Genomic DNA, 18,029 nt, shown 5'->3' with positions numbered 1-18,029 from the left:
TGAGCCACTGTGCCTGGCCCTGAGTGAGGAGGAGAGCTGGTACAGAGGTGGTGCCGACATGGGGGCTGCTGATGAGAAGCGGGAGGAGACCAGGGCAGGACCCTGAGGGGCTAAAGGATTCCAGGATGGAAAGCACCCACTAGGAAGGTCCTGGGCCTTTAGGGCGAAGACTGGGTTGACTGGGGGTAGGCGATTAGAAGAGCTACACCAGGCAGCGGCAGGGGCGGGGGCGCGGGACAAAGCCTGGGGAGGCTGGATCTCGGGATCCTGAGTAATTGAGAGTGGGGAGGGAGCAGTGGCATGACGTCAGGCTGGGGGGGATGGGTGTGCCTTCTGTGGGAGTGGAAATAGCCCAGTGGAAGCTGGTGGTGACGGGGTGGGGGCAAACAGCTCAGACACACTACTTCAGGTGTCAGGAACTGAACTGGAGACCTGGTGTGTCCTCTCACACCAGAACTTAGGCAGAAAACGCATGGGCGCTAAGAGGGTGGTGAGCACGGCTGACCCACTCCCTGCTCCTGCAGAGGGAAGTCTCTCCATGCTCCCATGTCCCCAGTCCTGGTGTTTCAGTCACGATGGACTTAGGTGCAGTTTGCCCACCCTACGCCTTTTTGTTTGAGATGGGGTCTCACTTTGTCACCTAGGCTGGTCTTGAACCCCTGGGATCAAGCCATCCTCCCACCTTGGCCTCCCAAAGTGCTAGGATTACAGGCGTGAGCCACTGCGCCCGGCCCACCCCTGAGCTTGGACTGTGCTGTTTCTCCATGATGGACTGCTCTGTGCCACCTTTCCTTGGTCTGAATTCAGCCCCGGCCAGCAGCCTCCTTGGCCTGGGCTTCCCTGGAGGGCTTGGAGTGATGGGGGCAGGCACTGGGTGTTGCTCTCACTCAGAGGGTGATAGTGGCTGGAATGGTGCACGTGAGGGACAGGGTAGCATACGATGGGGGACAAAGCCAGGGCAATGATGGGATCATGCAGGGGACGGGCAGAGCCAGGGGCAGCCCTGGGTACACCAGGACCTGCAGTGAAGCTGGGGCTATGGGGCCTGGGCCCGCCCTTGTGACTCCAGGAAGAATGAGGGCGTCCGAGCTTTAGGAAGTCTGCAGGAGAGAGGAGAGTGTGTGGAGAGAGTGGCAGCCCACGCGGCACAGAGGCCCACTCAGACAGCCTGAAAGGTGTCCTTCTGCTTAGAGAAACAGTAATCACTGGTGACCTTGGCAAAGGCAAGGAGCTGGGGAGGGAAGGGCAGGTTGAGGAGGTGGAGACAGAGTGAAGATTCCTCTTCTCAGAAATAAGGGTCGCGTAAGAGAGGGCGGTGCAGGAAGGGCCTCTGATGGCATCTGCTGCCTCCTCTCCTTTGAACCAGGACAGACTTGGGCACTTTCATGGGCTGCAAGTTCCACGAGTGGCAGGCCCAGGCTAGTGAAGGGGAAGGGGCCTGAGGGAGTCTCCTGCTGGGGAAAGTGGGGCTGAGTCCACCCAGAGGACCAGGCCAGGGGCCATGACCCGTGGTGGCCATAACCACCATGGAGATGGGGATGAGCCGGCACCCAGGCCACTCAGGGATAGCTCTAACCCAGAACGAGGCCTTAGAGCTCAAAGGACACCCGGACCTGGTGGCAGCTGCCCAGGGTCCCTGAAAGGGCCGTGGGCAGCCAGAGCAGGTGGATGGAGATCAGGCAGAGGGGGTGCCAGGGACTGCCATACGGGGATCAGTAGGGCAGCGCCAGCCCTGGCCGGGCTGCTTGCACGGCTGCGGGAACCGCTCCAAGCCTGCTCCAGAAGATGGCCCTGAAGGCGCGGATTTAGCGGGCGTGGGTGGCTGTAAGGACAGGAGGGAGGACCCTGACGCAAGAACGTGCAGAGCCCGGGGGGTATCTCGAGAGGTCGCAGTTCCGACAGGGCTTCCACCACTCACGCCTCCAGCTTGGGGGCAGAGACACAACCCACTAACGTTTGGGGGCCTGATGCAAAGGCAGAGACAAGTGCAGGGAGGGGGTCCTTTTCTTCCCAAGCGACAGGTGAAGTCACCAACCGCCAGGTCAGAGGCAGTGGGTCTGGAGGAGACTGGGGACAGTGGGGAGGGAAGTGACTCGGGGACACAGAAGGGCTGTAGCAACGGGCTGGGACTTCACAGTTGTGGGCTGGGGGCTTTCCTGGACGCTGACGCAGAGAAGGCCGGCGCCCCGCACATCTGCTCGGACCCTTAGCTCGCCCATGATTAGTAAGGAGATCCTGGAAGACGGGCATCTGGAGGAGTCAGGCGCCGCCTTGGGGGCAAGGCCGCGAAACCACGGCCTGCGGCTTCACGCCAAGGGTGCAAAGAAAAGCATCGCTGGGAACCGAACACCTGCAGACGCCGCGCCGCCGCAGAGAAGGCGGGGCGCTCCGAGTTCCCGCCCCATATGCTAATAAGGCACACACCGCCCCGCCCCGGCGCGGGACCGGTCCAACGCGGCGGGGATCCAGAGGCCGGCGGCGCCGGGCAGCGCCCGCGGAGGCCGAGGCGGGGCGGGACCGGGTGCCAGGTCCGGGTCGCTGGGAGGGCGGCACAGCCCAGGCGCGGTCGACGAGCCGCTCGGGCGTCCTGGGACCGCGTCTCCTCCACGGTGCGAAGTGGTACGGCCCGCAGGGGCGGGGCCCAGGTCATGTGACGCGGCCGCGGCCGCCATTTTGTTCTGCGGTGCTGGTATTTAGAGCGCAGCGGCTGACGGGCCGGATCGCCTTCCCCGCCGCCCGTCTGCTCGCGTTCGCTCCCTGCGCGTCCTCGCCCTCGCTTCCGCCACTGCCCGCAGAGCTCGCCCCCTCCCCACCCGCAGACATGTCAGAGTCCAAGAACAGCCCCGAGTATGCTTCGTTTTTCGCCGTCATGGGCGCCTCGGCCGCCATGGTCTTCAGCGGTGAGCGCCGCGGCGGGAGGGACCCGGGGGCGGGGGCGCGCGGGGCTCATGCTCGCAGCTCGCGGGGGTCCGGTGTGTGACGTCACTCTGACGCAATCCCGAGCGGTCGGGGGCGCTCGCTACTCGCGTGACTGAGGGCGGGGGTCGGCACCCCGACGGCTGCGGGGGCCCCGGGACGCAGGGCGTGCGGGCTTGGCCAGGCTGCGGGGTTCGGGGGTCCGGGCCGGCGGCCCTGCCAGCTGGGTCGTGCGGGTGCGGGGGTGGGGCGGCGGCACCGCTGCCATCTTAGCCCAGGGAGCGGTGAGAGAGAGGCTGGGGTGGGGGCGCGAGAGGGGCGGCGCGCGGGCCGATTCTGCGGGCAGGTGACATCACACCTCGAAGGCTCCGGTGCGCGGGTGTTGGCGCGGGTCGGGCCCAGGAGCGCCCCGGAGGAGGGTCTCTGGCGCTGCTCGGCCGGTGGGAGTTCATGTCTCCCACGGGAGATCCACAGTCCTCGCCCTTGTGGCGGCCGGCCCCGGGGATCAGGTGGGTCTCACCCACCGGCAGGTGCTTCCGGTTGGAGCTGGTCACGATTGCCCAATACCCGTGTCGCTGCGTGGGCTGGTTGGGAAAGCTAGGCTGAGGGCTTGGTTCCGAGAGCCCGCGGAGACCCGGGGTGGGAGTGTGTGGAAGTGGAGGGGAGCTGGGAGGCTGCATCGTCGGCTCTGGGGGGCTGTGCAGAGGGTCTGTGCTCTGAGGTGGGTGAGATGGTGACAGGATCCGGTCATTGCCCTCAGGACTGAGGCTTCCAGTTCCGCTCTTCATGAATGGAGTGATGAATGAATGACCTTCCTTTCCTTCCGAGGCCTGAAGTTGGGAGGGGCTACCCTGGGTTTGAAGAAGTGTGCCATCAAGGGTTCTTGATGGCACGCTGCTTTTGAAATTAGGCTTTGACAGGTCCTGAGTGTCAAATTTAGTGAAAATTGGCCTTCCTGGGAGAATGGCACTTGGGCTAGGCCCAGGAATGTGGGACCCACGAGGTAAGTTCTGGCCCAGCCTCAGCCTCCATGGACTGGTCTGGCCTGGTCTGGTCTCCACCTCCTTGGTTAAGTCTGGTTTTAGCTTTGATGACCCTGCCCTACTCTGCCCCACCCTGCCTAGTGGCCTGGGGAAGCTCCTAGTGCAGGTATGTGGAGGGTTTGAACTCCAAACAGTCTCTGTTGACTGTAAACACCTGTGGGGTGGGGGCTTGGGACTGTCCTCTCTTGGGGGCCTCCCTCTGCCTGGACCTGCCTGCCAGTCGTGAATGAGCCCTGCCCTTTCCATGATGTGCAAGTAAGGGGTCATTTGTGGTAGAATAAGTGGTTTAGACGTCTTCCACCTCAGCACCTCCTTCTCTTTCCACACACTGGAGACTTCCCCAGACAGGTTGTCGAGCCCTTCCCCTTCAGCTTCATCTGTTCTTTGCCCAGAGAATGCCTCCAGAGATCCCCCTTTGCCTGGCCACCTGTGGGGTACTGCTTGTGGCTGTCTTTCATCCTCATCCAAACAATCTTGATCGAGTGCCTACTATGTGCCAGGTACTGGGGAGACAACAGTGAACAAAATAAGATCCCTGCCCCTGTGGAACTGAAATTCCAGGTGTTGCTACTTGCTCTTGAAGCCCTGAGTTTGTCCACCGAGCCCTTTTTCTGCACCGAGCTCCCTGCGTCCCTCTCCATCAAGACCTACACAGGCCCTCGAACAACCTGACCAGCAGGTGTGCTGAAATTACTGAGAACATGTTATTGCTGGCATAGGCCTTTCCTACTTATCCCTGACTCTTCGGGATAATCGTGGCTTACTGTGTGGCTCTCCAGGAGCTAAACTCTCCCTTGGCCAATTAAATCAATTTCTTTTTTCTTTTTTTTTCTTGAGACAGGGTCTTGCTCTGTTTCCCAGGCTGGAATGCAGTGGTGTGATCACAGTTCACTGCAGCCTCGACCTCCCAGGCTCAAGCAATCCTCTGCCTCCTGAATAGCTGGGACTACAGGCACACACGCCACCATGTCCAGCTGATTTTTTGTAGAGACAGGGCCTCACCACATGGCTCAGGCTGGTCTCAACTTCTTGGTAGCCTCAAATGATTCACCCTCCCCGGCCTCCCAAAGTATTGGGATTATAGGCGTGAGCTACCATGCCTGGCCCAACTTCTGACTTTATTTCTGCCTTCTAAAAGATGCCTTTCTCTAGGACGTGGGTTCGCCTGCTGTGCCACCCTAAACAAGCCCCCTGCCCTCCAGTTAGTTGCATGTGCTGTTGCTGCCAGGCCAACCTCCAGCTCTGTCCCCAGCTCCTGGTCGTTGGCCTGCCTGGCACTGACAGATTGGTCTTCAACTGAATGAGGTCCACAGGCCTCTTGCAGGCCCCCATCCCAGCTTCCCCTTTTTTTCTCGTGACAAATGTCCAGTTGATTCTTTCTTCATCATGTCTTCCAAGAAGCTGTCATTTTCTCCTTTTCCATATTTACTGTGACTTCCTCCCTGCTGGCAGGCGCCCTGTATTTTGTGCCTATGTTCCTGGAACTGCTTTCAGGCCCCTACTCTTTCTGTGTCCGCTGAGCCTAGCACTGCCCACGGGTCTGCCCTCTGCAGTCTGGTCAGGCTTCGCCTCTGGAGCTGGAGTCCGGAGCCCTCACAGTACTTGGCTCCTGGCTGCCATCCCCTTTCTTCCCTGTGTTCCTCTTGGTACCTCCTCCCCCTGCCAGCCACATGATCTTCCTGCTGCCCTCGGTACGGAAGGGCCCGCTTGCGTCCTGCCTCTGGTGGGCTCTGGTCTCACAGTGTCCACTACCTGGGTGGCTGAGTTCCCTGTATTCAGTCTCCTGCCCACGTGTCCGCCATGCTCTGGTCTCTTGCGCATATGTGATGCAGTCAGATGTGGTCCTGGGCCTGCAGTGGGGGCCCCCAAAATGCACTGTAATTGATCTATGTGCTCCCCAGGAAAAAATGCACTGGAACAGGAGTTCCAGGACAGGCTCTGGGACAGGCCCTGGGTCCCAGTCTGCAGGTGTACCAGGTGTTGGCGTGGCATGTCTGGGCACCTCCAGGGTGGCGTGGAGGAGGCAGTGAGACTCCCTGGCCCAGGTCCCAGCATCCTCCCTCCCTCTAGCCACTCCCTGGATACCCAGTGCTGTCGGCTTGGGTGACTCCTCTCTCTCCTCCCTGCCAACTTGGGACACCTACTATGAATCCCTTCCCCAGCGCCCCCCTCTGCTTTCCTGGAGTACATGCCACTGTGCCTGGAGGTCACTGTGCCTGTGTCCTCACTCCTGCTCAGTGCTGGGGCACAGGGTAGGCAACTTGTGTGGCCCAAATACATCAGTAAAATGTGAAGTGGAATGGCGGGGGTGGTCCTAGTCCCTCTGCCTCTGACCTGTGGAGTCTTCTACAGGTCAGGCTGGTTATTGATCTTTTCCTTTAAAAGACCACGGTGGGCAGGGCATAGTGGCCTACACCTGCAATCCCAGCACTTTGGGAAGCTGAGGTGGGCGGATCATTTGAGGTCAGGAGTTCAAGACCAGCCTGACCAACTTGGACCAACCCCATCTCTACTAAAAATACAAAATTAGCCAGGAATGGTGGCACGTGCCTGTGGTCCCAGCTACTCAGGAGGCTGAGGGAGGAAGAATCACTTGAACCCGGGAGGCAGAGGTTGCGGTGAGCTGAGATTGCGCCATTGCACTCCAGCTTGGGCAACAAAAGCAAAACTCCATCTCAAAAAAAAAAAAACAATGGCATGAGTGCCGAGGGCAGAGATGGGGAAGGGAGTTGCCAGTTGCAGTCCCCTCGGGCAGCCCAGCAGGCCCCTGTGGTGGCTCTGGAGGGCAGAAGTCAGAAAGGCAGCTGAGTTCCCGTGACTCTGCTGTGTCCACAGAATTCTCCATGTTGAAAATAGGGCCCAGGAGAGGGGAATTCAAAAGAAAGGCAACATTCTCTTGGGAGAGGAAGGAGGGACAGCTCTGGAGGAGACAGGCGGCCCTGGAGCCACCCCTGACAGCACTGTTGTGGTGGGAGGCTTGGGCCCTCTGGCCAGGCCCCTGTGTGCCTGGGGCTACCCTGTGTGCAGGGGAGACCTCTGAGAGGTCAGCTGAGGCCTCGTGATTGGACTGGTGATGATCCCCGTCATCTTCTCTGTGCCCCCATTATCTTCGTGGCTCGTTTTTTCTCCTCTCTGGTTGGTTTTTATTTATTTTTTGAGATGGAGTGTCCCTCTTGTTGCCCAGGCTGGACTGCAGTGGCAAGATCTTGGCTTGCTGTAACCTACACCTTCCAGGTTCAAGCGATTCTCTCAGCCTCAGCCTCCCGAGTAGCTGGGATTATGAGCCCCCACCACCACATCCAGCTAATTATTGTATTTTTAGTAGAGACTGGGTTTTACCGTGTTGGCCAGGCTGGTCTCGAACTCTTGACAACTTCATGGTATGCCTGCCTGGGCTTCTGCAAGAGCTGGGATTATAGGTGTGAGCCACCGCACCAACCCTCCTCTCTGGTTAGAGAAGATTCTCCAGTCTCTCGAGAGTCCAGGCCTGCTGTGTGGCCAACGGTGCTGAGAGGCGCCCTTTATGGCAGAATGCTTGGCCCTCCTGGGGGAATATTGGGGAGCTTGGGCTGGCAGTGAGTCAGGCGCGCTGTGGCCTGACAGGAGTGGCCAGGGTCAGCTGCTTCTGACCGTCAGGTCACACCCTACAGCCGTGGCTTTGCCATCCCTAAGACCTGTGGTGGCTTCTCCAGCATGTTGTCCTGGGCAGTAGCCCTAAGGGTCGGCTGCCCCTGACCCCACATGGGGGCTGCTGAGGCTGCACTGGGGCTCCCTGGGATCACAAGTGGGTTCACTGCAGAGCCGGGAGCCCCAGATGGGCAAGGCTGCTGCAACGCCTGCTGCTGGAGGAAGAGCTGGACTCTGAGGGTGGGGGTCTTCTGTAGAGGAGGGAAGGAGCGGCCATCCCAGGCTCCTTTTGCTCGCCTGTGGCTGTTCCTCCTGGGTCATCCTGCCCTTGGCTGGGTGCTACCTTTGGCTCCCCCTCTGCCTATGATAACTTGGGGTGGCCCTCGAAGCTGTACCAGAGCTGCACCCCAAGGTCCTAGCCCCAAATGGCCTGTGTGTTCCTGTGGGCTCACCCTGCCTTTCTCCCACAGCCCTGGGCGCTGCCTATGGCACGGCCAAGAGCGGCACCGGCATTGCGGCCATGTCCGTCATGCGGCCGGAGCTGATCATGAAGTCCATCATCCCAGTTGTCATGGCTGGCATCATTGCCATCTACGGCCTGGTGGTGGCAGTCCTCATCGCCAACTCCCTGAATGATGACATCAGCCTCTACAGGTAAGCGCTGGGTCCACCCTACCTGGTGCTTGCCCCGCCTGGCGTCAGGCCCCTGCACAGGTCTGGGGGGCTGCAGGGAGGGTTCCGTTCCCCTGTGGGTGGTGACCCGGACCCTTGATTCCAGTTGTCTCCCCCGGGCCGGCAGGCTGCTGATGTGAGCCCTCTCTTCCTGCCCCCAGGAGCTTCCTCCAGCTGGGCGCTGGCCTGAGCGTGGGCCTGAGCGGCTTGGCAGCTGGCTTTGCCATCGGCATTGTGGGGGACGCCGGCGTGCGGGGCACCGCCCAGCAGCCCCGACTATTCGTGGGCATGATCCTGATCCTCATCTTCGCCGAGGTGCTCGGCCTCTACGGTCTCATCGTCGCCCTCATCCTCTCCACAAAGTAGCCCCTCTCCAAACCCACCAGCCACAGAATATTATGTAAAGACCACCCCTCCTCATTCCAGAACGAACAGCCTGACACACACGCACGGGGCCGCCGCCCCCAGTAGTTGGTCTTGTACATTCGCAGTGTCCTAGTGCCCATCGTCTGTTGCCCCGGCCTTGCCCTCTCCCGCCCCGTGCCGTGGACATCTGGGCCCACTCATCGCCCCTCCAGGCCCCCGGCGCCCCACCCCCTAGAGTGCTCTGTGTATGCGGATGATGTAGAGTTGTCATTTCTCTTAACTGGATGTTTATTTATAAAGATCTGGCCTGTTCTTGCATCTGCGGAGCGGCCCTCGTCTCCCACCTATCTATAACCTTAGCTAGAGTGTCGCCTTGTGGGTTCCTGTTGCTGAGACTTCTGGATGGAGCCGCCCTCGCCCCCGGGCCCTTGGCCCTGCGCGGAGCTGTGTCCAATAAAGTTCTCGGATGTGTCGGGCCTGTGTCTGTGCCGCTTGTTGGGCGCGGGGGCGGGCGGCCGCCGGGCGCTGCCGGTCACGTGGGCCGGCGGGTCACGTGGGCGCGGCGGTCACGTGGGCGCGGCGCTTCAGTCAGCTGAGGGTCACGTGGGCGCGGCCGCTCTCTAGGCCTGGGTTGGTCTCCCGGCGCGGGGTTTGGTGCCGCGGGGCTCCGGAGCCGCTCGCTCCGGACCGGGCTCACGATGCGCGGCGGGCAGGGCGCGGTGGGAGCCCGGGTGCTCCAGTTCACCAACTGCCGCATCCTGCGCGGAGGGAAGCTGCTCAGGTGGGCGCCGGCCGGAGGGCTGCGGGACCGGGCGGGGTGCGGGGCCGGGGTCGGGCCGCGATGCCAGCGCCCGCTCGCTCCATCCGCAGGGAGGACCTTTGGGTGCGCGGCGGCCGCATCCTGGATCCGGAGAAGCTCTTCTTTGAGGAGCGGCGCGTGGCCGACGAGCGGCGGGACTGCGGGGGCCGCATCTTGGCGCCCGGCTTCATCGACGTGCAGATCAACGGTGCGGCCCGGGGCGGCAGGGGGACCCAGGGGAGGAGCTCTGAGCGCCGTGCGATTCCCCGCTTTCTATGGCCGCAGGTGGATTTGGTGTTGACTTCTCCCAGGCCACGGAGGACGTGGGTTCGGGGGTTGCCCTGGTGGCCCGGAGGATCCTGTCGCATGGTGTCACCTCCTTCTGCCCCACCCTGGTCACTTCCCCACCGGAGGTTTATCACAAGGTGAGGCGAGGCTCTCTGGCTCAGGCGGAGAGGGCTCCTGGAGCAGCCAGCGCCCTCATTTTCAAACTCACGCCCCGCCCCCAGCACTTACTCGGTGGCCCTGAGTCTGGCCTCCCCTGCTGACCGGAGCCGGGCCCGGGTCCCCTCCCTGTGCTTCTCTCTCACTTGTCGCTCTGTCTGGCCTCCCTGGACCTTTCTCCCTAGACCTTCCTAGACCGTTCTCCGCACTGCTGGCTCAGCACCGTCCCTCCGAGTCATAGGCTGTCCGTCCCCACCCCTGCACTGCACTTTGGCCGCCTCCAGGCTTCAGAAACCACCCCCTCAACCAAGGTCGCAGGGGACTCTGTGATTGGCACAGCTGTAGTCCCTGGTCAGGCTCTTTCTCCCCAACCTGTCTGTTATGTGTGACTCGGTGGAACACGCCTTCCAGAAGAGACTCCCTGTGCTCCCGTGCTGCGTGCCCCATGGTTCCACTTTCCTTCTTGCCCAGAAGGAATTTGGTTGTCTTTGGTCTTTTTTTTTTTTTTAAACTTAGGTTCTCCAAGGTTAAATCTTTGCTTTGTGTGTTACTATTCAGGCTCCTTTTGGCTTGAGTATGCTACTATTTTTTACTGGATGGACTATTCGAGAGTAGGTTGCATACAACATGCCTTTTGTTTAGTTTTTGGGTTTTTTTTGAGAGACAGGGTCTTGTTCTGTGGACAGGCTGGAATAAAGTGGCATGGTCATAGCGCCTTGCAGCCTCAGCCTCCTCTGCTCAAGCGATCCTCTTGCTTCAGCCTCGTGAATAGGTAGGAATACAGGTGTGTACCACCATGCCCAGCCAGTTTTAACATTTTTTGTACAGATGGGGTCTCATTGTGTTGCCCAGGCTGGTTCTGAACTCCTGGGCTCAAGAGATCCTCCTCTCTTAGTCCCCCAGAGTAGCTGGGACTACAGGCTTGTGCCACCACACCAGCTAATTTTAAAATTTTTTTGTAGAGATGGAGGTCTCATGTTACCCAGGCTGGTCTCAAGCTCCTAGGCTCAAGAGATCTGCCTCGGCCTCCCACAGTGCTGGGATTACAGGCAAGAGCCACTGTGCCTGGCCCCATCGTGCCTGTTTTTTCCTTAGTACTTAACTATTGTTTTTATTTATTTATTTATTTTGAGGCGGAGTCGCGCTCTGTTGCCCAGGCTGGAGTGCCGTGGCGCAATCTCGGCTCATTGCAACCTCCGCCTCTCGGGTTCAAGTGATTCTCCTTCCTCAGCCTCCCAAGTAGCTGGGACTACTACAGGTGAGCACCACAATGCCTGGCTAATTTTTATATTTTTAGTAGAGACAGGGTTTCACCATGCTGGCCAGGCTGGTCTGGAAGTGCTGACCTCATGATCTGTCTGCCTTGGCCTCCCAAAGTGCTAGGATTACAGACATCAGCCACCGAGCCCTGCCATTACTTAACAATTTCTTTAAATAATGAATGTTTGCTTATGAAGCCACAATAGTTAGTGAGTTTAGAAAGTGAACACTGTTAAGAGTACTTAAATTGAGCCGTCTTGTGTTCTAGTTCTGTCCACAGCTCCAGCCATTTTTCCCCCTCCAGCATAGGAGTCATTTCAAGATCACAGCGTGTGTTACATGCCCAGGGTACGGGCAGAGTCAGAGCAGGGAGCAATGGGGGTGGTGTGTGGGCTCTGGGCGAGGGCTTCTCGGATTTAGCATTGGCCTCCTGATAACGTGTCAGCTGCAAGACTCAGGACAGCCTTCTGCTTTTGTGAGCCTCCATTTCCTCAAACCTAAAATGAGGTTGATGGCAGTATGCATCTCTTAGTGGCGTTGGGTGCTTGGCGTCATGCGTGATACACTGTTAACCACTCAGTATCAGCTGTGGATGTCTTTTTAGAAATTTCCCACAGCTCTCCCCACACAGTCAGATGTCAAAAACCAGACGTCAGCAACCTGCTGCCACCTGGTACCTGATTCTCGCAGCTGCTCTCTGGGGCTCTGGGGCCTGCTAGAGCGACCCGTCCAAGACCCAGGACTCAGCACATCCATTCTGCCCGACCCACCCTGCAGCATTCCTTTCCTGCCTGTCCAGCCTCTTCTCTGTCCCCAGGCACATTCCACACTCCTGCCCCCAGCCTCTTGGCCTAGTAGGCGTTGGCCTCCTTCCTCAGGCCTCCTCTGCTAAGCCTGGCCCACCCGTCCCCACCATGCCCCCGACTACCTGGGCATGTCCGGCCAGCATGGGCGTGGGAAGGACTGTGGCTCTTCTTCCTTTTGAGGAGTCTCTGACAAGTAGGACTGGGTTTTCTTCCCAGCACCTGCTGCAGTCCAGGTGTCTTATAGACCCTCAGCACACACTGCTGGGATGAAGGCAGAGAGTCAACTATTGAGGGTGAGAATTGCGAGGCCTCCTGCCTGGATCATCTTAGAAGCTGGAGGCCCCTTCGCTTGGCTCCCCTGCCACCATGAATACCACCTCTTCCAGGACCCATTCACCCGGGGTACAATTGGATGGCCACTTTTCCAGGAGTTTCCTAGGTCGTTTCTTGTCCTGTGTGGTCCACCGAGACCACCTATTCTTTTTCGGGGGGTTTCTGCCTGCCCTTTGCTATGGTACTTGAGACAGGTCACATCACTTTGTTCTCTGCTTCAAGTCTGTTACCTGCTGAGCCAAGGTGAAGCACGTCCTTCGAGGGGCAGCCAGGCGCCTGCCTCTGGCCCCACACGCCCTCCACACTTTGACCTTTTCAGCTGCTTACCTGTCTGGAGCACGCCTCGCTCCCCTCCACTCACTTGATCTTTTACTCCCTCTATGTAGCACTCTCTTGTTTCCTTCTAAAGCTCAATTCGAGAAGAACTCAGCCATTGTCTTTTTTTTTTTTTTTGATCTTTAGTGAACCTGTCTAGCCACAGGGTTTGTGAAGAAAAACAGCAGTCCTTTGCCCCAACCAGCTTCCACTCTAGGGACAATCACTTTCAACCCAGCGGACTCTTGGAATTTGCCCCCATGTCTCGAAAAACTGCGCTGGCCTCTCAGTCTTTCAGCTTAGGGCGAAATCCATTGCTTTGCACCAGGAGAGCTGAACATCAGTGCTCTCTCGGTTCTGTGAGTCCGTTCCGCTTCTTTCTCTCCCTCATCCTCCCCAAGTAGTTCCCCATAATTGTGACCAGAACAGCCACGTAGGTCAGTCATCAGGGTGGTGTGAAGGGACGTGTGGCTGAGTGACATTTTCTCTGCCGCCACCTCTGCTTGCTTACGGTGAGTGTTCTTTGCTTAGTTTTTTAGCTCCTACCTCAACTCCAGGCTTCCTGCACATTGTTTCACTCCCCTCTCTGGCCGTTTATTTGTTTATTTACTCTTTGAGATGGCGTCTCCATCCATCACCCAGGCTGGACTGCAGTGGCGCGGTCTCTGTCCCCTACGACCTCTGCCTCCCGGGTTCAAGCCATTCTCCTACCTCAGCCTCCTGAGTAGCTGGGATTACAAGCACCCACCACCACACCTGGCTAATTTTTGTGTTTTTAGTAGAGATTCGGTTTAATCTTGTTGGCCAGGCTGGTCTCAAACTCCTGACCTCAGTGAGCCAACTTCCACGGCTTCCCAAATTGCTGGGATTACAGGTGTGAGCCACCATCCCCGGCTGAGTATTCCTTTTTCTTTTTTTCTTTTCTTTCTTTCTTTCTTTTTTTTTTTTTTTTTAATGGAGTTTTGCTCTTGTCCCCCAGGCTGGAATGCAACGGCACAATCTTGGCTCACTGCAACCTCTGCCTCCTGGGTTCAAGCAAGTCTCCTGTCTCAGCCACCGGAGTAGCTGGGACTACAGATATGTACCATCACACCTGGCTAATTTTTGTATTTTTATTTATTTATTTATTACTTATTTACTTATTTTTGAGACAGAGTCTCACTCTGTCACCCAGGCTGGAGTGTAATGGCATGATCTCAGCTCACTGCAACCTCCGCCTTCCAGGTTCAAGTGACTCTCCTGCCTCAGCCTCCTGAGTAGCTTGGATTATAGGCACATGCCACTGTGCCTGCTGGTCTCAAGCTCCTGACCTTGTGACCCACCTGCCTCAGCCTCCCAAGTGCTGGGATTACAGGCGCGAGCCACTGGGCCGGCCGCGTGTTCCTTTTTCTCCCATCCTATTTTTGTTTCAGGGACAGAAGCCCTCTTGCTGGCTACAGGGCGGTCATCATGGCCCTTTTCCTTGTCCGTCTCTCCTCATGGTCTCTGCTTTCCCGCCTGGCCCTGTCCTCTTGTGCTCGGGCTCCTTTTCGAGGTTTGCCCAGGCCACCTGCTGAACTTGGTCGTGTACTGTCTTTCAGAACAGGGTACCCAGCCTGTGGGAGGGGTTTTGTGGGGACACCTGTAGGTTGGAGTCCCTGGGTCCTTCTCTTGGGCTGTCTGGGTTCCCTAAGAAGAGTCTTGCTGTGCTCAGAGGGGCTGGACCTAGCTGGCAGCTTGCCAAGCGCCTCAAGAACGCACATTTCCCAAGTTCCTGCTGTGCCCATACCAACCCGTGCCGTGGGCCCTCTGCTCTACTTACCCAGAGACCTGGCTAGCACACTTGGGGCAGGCACTTTTCTGTTGGTCTCCCCATCACCCCACTTCTCAAGGTACCAGCCTGAGTCTGGGGGGGTCACTTCCCCGGCTGCGTGCACCCACCCAGACCTGCCTCGTGTCTGCTTGCCAAGCCCCCAAAGGCCTCCTCTTCCCGTCCTCTGTTCACCTCCGGGTTTAAGCCTCTTAACAATTTTACTGTTGGCTGGGCGTGGTGGGGCATGCCTGTAATCCCAGCACCTTGGGAGGCTGAGGCAGGTGGATCACCTGAGGTCAGGAGTTCAAGACCAGCCTAGCCAACATGGTGAGACCCGTCTCTACTAACAACAGAAAAATTAGCCGGGCATGGCGGCGCACACCTGTAGTCCCAGCTACTCGGGAGGCTGAAGCAGGAGAATTGCTTGAACCCAGGAGGCCGAGGTTGCAGTGAGCCAAGATGATGCCACTGTTCTCCAGCCTGGGTGACAGAGTGAGACCCTGTCTCAAAACAGAAGTCTTACTGTTGGCCAGGTGCAGTGGCTCACGCCTGTAATCCCAGAAGTTTAAGAAGCTGAGGCGGGCGGATCATGAGGTCAGGAGATCAAGAGCAGCCTGGCTAACATGGCAAAACATCTCTACTAAAAATTCAAAATTAGCTAGGCGTGGTGGCACGTGTAATCCCAGCTCCTCCGGAGGCTGAGGCAGGAGAATTGCTGAAACCAGGAGGTGGAGGTTGCAGTGAGCTGAAATCCTGGGCAATAGAGCGAGACTGTGTCTCAGAAACAAGTCTTACTGTTGTGTAGGGTGGGGAGTTCAAGGGAGGGTATAGTCCAGCCACCATCCTCGCCTGAAGCTCTTCTCTCTGGGAAGCACCCCAGGCCCGTGACTGTGTTGGAGGGAGTGTGGGCTGGGGTGCCTGCCCGCCTGTCGACCTCTGAGGTGCGTGGTATGTGCCCGTGTCCACCCTTTACCTGACACTCTCCGTCTTCCTGATGGTGTCCATCTTCTGCCATGGTGTGGGCCACACACAGTGCTGAGTGCTGGCCACGCCCACACCGACTCTTCCCAGGGTCCCTTCGGCTCCCACCTCCTGCCTCCTGGCCCTGCTCCCTGGGCTGCCCTCAGTGCCCACACGCCTGCCTATGTGGCCCGGGGGCTGCTGGCCTCCCACACGCCTGTCATTTCTTCCTGCTCCTGCCATGTGTCCTTTAGTTCTGCCAGCTGTGCTTTCCCTGACCCCTGTGAAGGGAGAGGCAGCTGGAGCTGGGCTGGGCTGGGCTCTGAACTCTGACCCTTAAATCTCTGGCCTTGGCAGGGCTGTCGCCTCTGGGCATGGGCCATGGGGGACAGGGCTTTAACAGCTGGTTCCCCCCAGGTTGTTCCTCAGATCCCTGTGAAGAGTGGTGGTCCCCATGGGGCAGGGGTCCTCGGTGAGTGGCTGACCCCCTCCCCACCCCTACCCTGGGAGGCTCCTGCGGGACCTGTTGGCAGCCCCAATCCCTCCAGATGCCCAGCTGGTGGGGAGGGCAGGCAAGAAGGGCTGGGTGGGGCAGGGGCCTGCTGGAGCCGCTTACTCCCTCCTCCCAGGGCTGCACCTGGAGGGCCCCTTCATCAGCCGGGAGAAGCGGGGCGCACACCCCGAGGCCCACCTCCGCTCCTTCGAGGCCAATGCCTTCCAGGACTTGCTAGCCACCTACGGTACCCTGGACAATGTCCGCATCGTGACGTTGGCCCCGGAGCTGGGCCGTAGCCACGAGGTGATCCAGGAGCTGACAGCCCGAGGCATCTGTGTGTCCCTAGGTGAGGGGCCAGCTCAGGGCAGGTCTGCCTGGGGGACCTGGGCCAGGTGCAGAGTTTGAATCCAGGTCCCGCAGGGCACTCAGTGGCCGACCTGCGGGCGGCAGAGGATGCTGTGTGGAGCGGAGCTGCCTTCATCACCCACCTCTTCAACGCCATGCTGCCTGTGAGCACTGTGGGGCCCCGGGGGTGGGGCAGGGTCCCAGCAGCCCCTGCGGTCCGCTCAGCCATCCCCTCCCCTGACCCTGCCCAGTTCCACCACCGCGACCCAGGCATCGTGGGGCTCCTGACCAGTGACCGGCTGCCCGTGGGCCGCTGCATCTTCTACGGGATGATTGCAGATGGCACGCACACTAACCCTGCCGCCCTGCGGATTGCCCACCGTGCCCACCCCCAGGGTAAGCCCGGGTAGGTGATTGGGGCAGGTGGGATGACTGGGCCAGTAGGTTCTGAGCCTCTTCTCCACTAGGGCTGGTGCTGGTCACCGATGCCATCCCTGCCCTGGGCCTGGGCAACGGCCGGCACACGCTGGGACAGCAGGAAGTGGAAGTGGATGGGCTGACGGCCTACGTGGCAGGTGAGCGCCCCGATCCACTGGGCCCCAGGTCCCAGCCCGCATGCCAGGTGGCCCACGACCCCCCAGAGCCTGCCCTCTCTGCTCTCAAGGCACCAAGACGCTGAGCGGCAGCATAGCCCCAATGGACGTCTGCGTCCGGCATTTCCTGCAGGCCACAGGTCAGTGAGCAGCACAGGTGCGGGTGCAGGTGGTCTGTGGCCGGTGGGTCCCCAGGGGCTGGACCAGGTGCCTGGAGTGTAGCCAAGGTCCTGCCCACAGGAGCTCCTGGGCAGTGGGCATGTGATGACTCGGGCCCAGGGTGACAGACAGATGAGCAGGACCCTTGCTGGCCTGCTGCAGAGTCCCTGAGACAGGGAGTGCTGGGGTGGTGGGGGGCTGCTGGCAAAGCCACATGGGCTTGGGGACCATCACCCAGTTGTGTCCCCCAAGCAGGCTGTAGCGTGGAGTTGGCCCTGGAAGCTGCATCCCTGCACCCTGCCCAGTTGCTGGGGCTGGAGAAGAGTAAGGGGACCCTGGACTTCGGTGCTGACGCAGGTGAGGGCCCATCTCAGGGTCACTGGGCAGTCTAGCCTTGCTGGACAGGGGCAGGGAGGGTGGTTCCTCGCCAGCTCCCTTCCCTCAGGTGGGCTGCCGGCTGCCAGCCTCTGTTGTAGCCCCAGTTGCCATCAGGGAAGGCTTTCCAGTGTTGCAGGCAAAGCCAGGCACGGGGTTACAGGGAACGTTGTCCGTCTGTGATGGGTCAACGGTCGTGTTCCTGGTCCTCAGTTTCCCCACCAGTACTGGGTTGTCGGGGAGCAGATCTGGGGTGGGTGGGCGGTCCCGCTCCTGCCCCCTACTCACCGCCCGGCTCTGCCCCAGACTTCGTGGTGCTCGACGACTCCCTCCACGTCCAGGCCACCTACATCTCGGGTGAGCTGGTGTGGCAGGCGGAGGCAGCCAGGCAGTGAGGAGGACCTCGGCTGAGAGCACGCCCGGCCGCAGCTGAATGCCGTCGGGGCCGGGTGGTTGGGGAGCTGGACTCCAGGGAGCAAGCTGGGAGCCCTGCCGGGCTGATACCCAGGGCCTGTGCGGCCGCCCCGGAGGCGGTGGCTGGGATAAACGTGTACCCAGTAGGATTTGACTCGGCTCTGGGTTTTGCTTGTGTTCACACGTGGCACCGTTCCCGTTTGCCCTCCTGGGGAAGGCATTTGAGGGCTGGGGCTCAGCCTGGGTCTTGTGGGCCTTGGTGGGGGACAGGGTCTGTCTGCATGAGGTGGACCTGAGACTTGCAGGGCCCCGGA

General features: G+C 59.6%; 2 protein-coding genes across 2 annotated transcripts; both read left to right on the top strand.

The window, feature by feature from the left end:
* Window positions 1-2,599: 2,599 nt before the first annotated feature.
* On the top strand, window positions 2,600-9,096 carry ATP6V0C (ATPase H+ transporting V0 subunit c). The gene is made up of 3 exons (XM_017511224.2): window positions 2,600-2,900; window positions 8,057-8,240; window positions 8,420-9,096. The coding sequence occupies exons 1-3, from the start codon at window positions 2,822-2,824 to the stop codon at window positions 8,622-8,624; spliced, it is 468 nt and encodes a 155-aa protein (XP_017366713.1). The 5' UTR covers window positions 2,600-2,821; the 3' UTR covers window positions 8,625-9,096.
* A 123-nt stretch (window positions 9,097-9,219) lies between these two features.
* On the top strand, window positions 9,220-17,869 carry AMDHD2 (amidohydrolase domain containing 2). The gene is made up of 11 exons (XM_037732344.1): window positions 9,220-9,405; window positions 9,495-9,631; window positions 9,709-9,848; window positions 15,751-15,805; window positions 15,963-16,175; window positions 16,250-16,338; window positions 16,426-16,570; window positions 16,642-16,749; window positions 16,839-16,907; window positions 17,182-17,283; window positions 17,608-17,869. Exons 1-11 carry the CDS (start codon window positions 9,323-9,325, stop codon window positions 17,694-17,696), a joined length of 1,230 nt encoding a protein of 409 aa, XP_037588272.1. The 5' UTR covers window positions 9,220-9,322; the 3' UTR covers window positions 17,697-17,869.
* The last annotated feature ends 160 nt before the right edge of the window (window positions 17,870-18,029 follow it).

The sequence above is a fragment of the Cebus imitator genome, unplaced genomic scaffold (genome assembly GCF_001604975.1).
Source record: "Cebus imitator isolate Cc_AM_T3 unplaced genomic scaffold, Cebus_imitator-1.0 Scaffold444, whole genome shotgun sequence".
Classification (NCBI taxonomy): Eukaryota; Metazoa; Chordata; class Mammalia; order Primates; family Cebidae; genus Cebus; species Cebus imitator.
Note: the sequence above shows the minus strand (reverse complement) of the source record. Positions and strands in the feature narration are given on the sequence as shown.